At 58.3% G+C, this 2398-nt stretch overlaps 1 protein-coding gene across 1 annotated transcript in view; it reads left to right on the plus strand.

Annotated features, from left to right (window-relative positions):
• The window catches only part of EMIHUDRAFT_471637 (hypothetical protein), a gene marked incomplete at its 5' end in the record, with an annotated part of 2023 nt that extends 1269 nt beyond the window's left edge, over nucleotides 1-754 (plus strand). The window contains 2 exons of the mRNA XM_005784723.1: nucleotides 116-183; nucleotides 382-754. Of these exons, the coding sequence (XP_005784780.1) occupies nucleotides 116-183; nucleotides 382-642 (329 nt within the window). The remainder of the gene's footprint in view (nucleotides 1-115; nucleotides 184-381) is intronic.
• Nucleotides 755-2398: the final 1644 nt, after the last annotated feature.

Consider the following 2398-nt stretch of genomic DNA (forward strand, 5'->3'; position numbering starts at 1 on the left):
TAATTCCCCCCCCCCCCCCCTTTCCCCCCCCTTTCCCCACTTCCCCGTCAGGGGACGACCTTCTCCAAAATATATTATAATTAATAATAATATAATATAATCCCCTCCCCGTCAGGTGACGACCTTCTCCAATGGCTGCTGCATCTGCTGCGTCTCGTCTCATCACACGCCGATGGAGTTTTCGTGCGCATGGAGAGAGAGAGAGGCCGCAGACAGACCACGCGCAGACCCCGCTACGACCCGCTTGCGCCGCCGTCCGTGCAAGAGCGAGAGAGAGAGAAAGAGAGAGAGAGAGGAGAGAGGAGAGAAAGAGAGAGAGCGAGACAAAAAGAGAGAGCAGCTGGGAGAGGGGTTGACCCCCCCCCCCCCCTCCCGCCGCAGGCTTGCGTGCGCGATAATGTGAGCGAGTTGCTGCCTGAGCTGTGCCTGAGCTCTGGTCCCCCGAGCCGGGGACTGCTTATTCGGACGCGCCGCCCTCCGCCCGCGGCCAGCCCGCGCCGCTCGCCGCTCTCGACCCGCCTCTCGCGTTGCCCCCGCGCGGAGAGCGCCGCGTCCGCTCCCCTTCGCCGGACCGAGGCTCGGCGGCACCTCCTCTCGCCGCTCTTTAGCCTAGGCGTGTTGTTGTCTCCCCCTCCCCCATGATGCACCCCCGGTTGAGATGCGCGTGCGCGTACACATATGTACTGTTTTGGTGTGTGCTGTCGACCAACAGTGTTTTGTGTGTGCATTCAGGGTAATTGAAATCTCTAGTCTTTTTTATAGAGATTGAGAGCTTAAAGATTTGAGTCTCCACTCGGGTCTACTCTAGTGACTACACCTTGGACCTACAGTGCTACCCAGAGATTTGAGAGACCAGAGATTTGAGACTTGAGACCTCAGTCACTCGGCCTCCGGTGGGAGACTTTGAGATTAGAGACCAGAGACTTGGAGAATGAGATTTCCCACACCAAAAAGGAATCTGCGGTCGAGTTTGCTCTCGAGATCCAAGATTTGAGACTTAAGATTTGGACGGCCTTCCAACCTAGAGATTTGAGAGCTGAGATCACAGCAGGCTGTCCCACGCGGGAGAGGCGGGCTCGGCAGAGGCAGGCCGGAGGAGCGCGAGGAGCGGCGGGCCCTCCCACTCGCGAGTGGCGCGTCCCGGGCGCGCGCGGAGCGCGGAGCGCGGTGTAGCGCGGTCCGTGCCAAGTGTTGTGTACGACGCACGCGGCTTTTCTTTTCACAGGCGTCCCCGCGTGGCGCTGAAGCTGCCTCATGACTGCCGTAGGAGATTTAGCTTGCCAAATATCTAGATTCTGTTCGTAACTCTCACTCAACAGACACTGTACAGTGTATACCAAAGCTACATACCCCGCCAACCTCCGCCACGGAATCTCTTTCGAGCATCGCAACGGAACTCTGGGGCGAGCACACAGGGCCAAGTGAGTGATCTCGGGTCGCTAACGTGCAAGCCAGCCGCTGCGCACACGGGCCGGCCCTTGCCCCACTCTGCTAGACGGCCTCGGGATCCCGCTCTCGACCGTCGTACTGGTTGAAAACCACGTACTCCGGGAGCGGTGCTCGGAATTCAACATCCGTTGAAGGCGCGCATGTCCATGTTGAGGCGCTCGGCGGAGCGGCGCAGGTAGTTCTGGTAGCGCTCGTTGTCCATCGCTCCGGTTGCCTTCGCAGCGTCGATCTTGTGGTAGACGCGGTCCGCCATCTCTTGTGGGGACACGTACACTTGTTCGCCGCCCGAGGTGTAGCTGAAGCCGTTGATTTCTTCGGCACGGGTGCTGTGGCTCTTCAAAAGCAGATCGTCGATGCGGTTGTGGACCGACAGGTTGGTGAATTCGTTGGCATTGCGGTAGTTGGCGTCGTTGTCCTCGTAGTTGCGCGTAGAGACTTTGAAGTGTTTGAGCTCCTGCACGGAGTTGTAGTGCGCCGCGTGCGTGTCGTAGTCACCGTTGTAGCGCTGGCCGTAGGAGCGCTGGTTGTCGGAGTAGGGGCGGGACATGGTGCTTGCTTTGAACGATGGATTCTCTCTGGGTTCTCCGGTCAAAGCCAAAAAAAGAGACAGGTGAAAACAAAAATCGCTTTGCTGAGGTGGGCAGACGGCAGGCCGGCGCCGTTCAACACCTGTACTCCAACATTTCGTGGGTGTGTGGCCGGCGAGGGAATGGCACACACATGCACAAGACAAACAAACAAGACACTCAGGTAGGTAGGTAGGTAGAAAGGTGAAGAACAGCCAGGCTCGGACTGGACACCAACGCGGTATGGGTGGACGCTGGACAGATGATGACGACACGCACGAGCGACACACAGACACAAAAGGCTCACAAGACACACAGCCAGCTGGCTGCCACACATCCTGAGTTGGCGTACACATAACTCATCAAACTCAACCCCGAAAAAG

This window comes from Emiliania huxleyi (assembly GCF_000372725.1).
Source record: "Emiliania huxleyi CCMP1516 chromosome Unknown EMIHUscaffold_1684, whole genome shotgun sequence".
Classification (NCBI taxonomy): domain Eukaryota; phylum Haptophyta; order Isochrysidales; family Noelaerhabdaceae; genus Emiliania; species Emiliania huxleyi.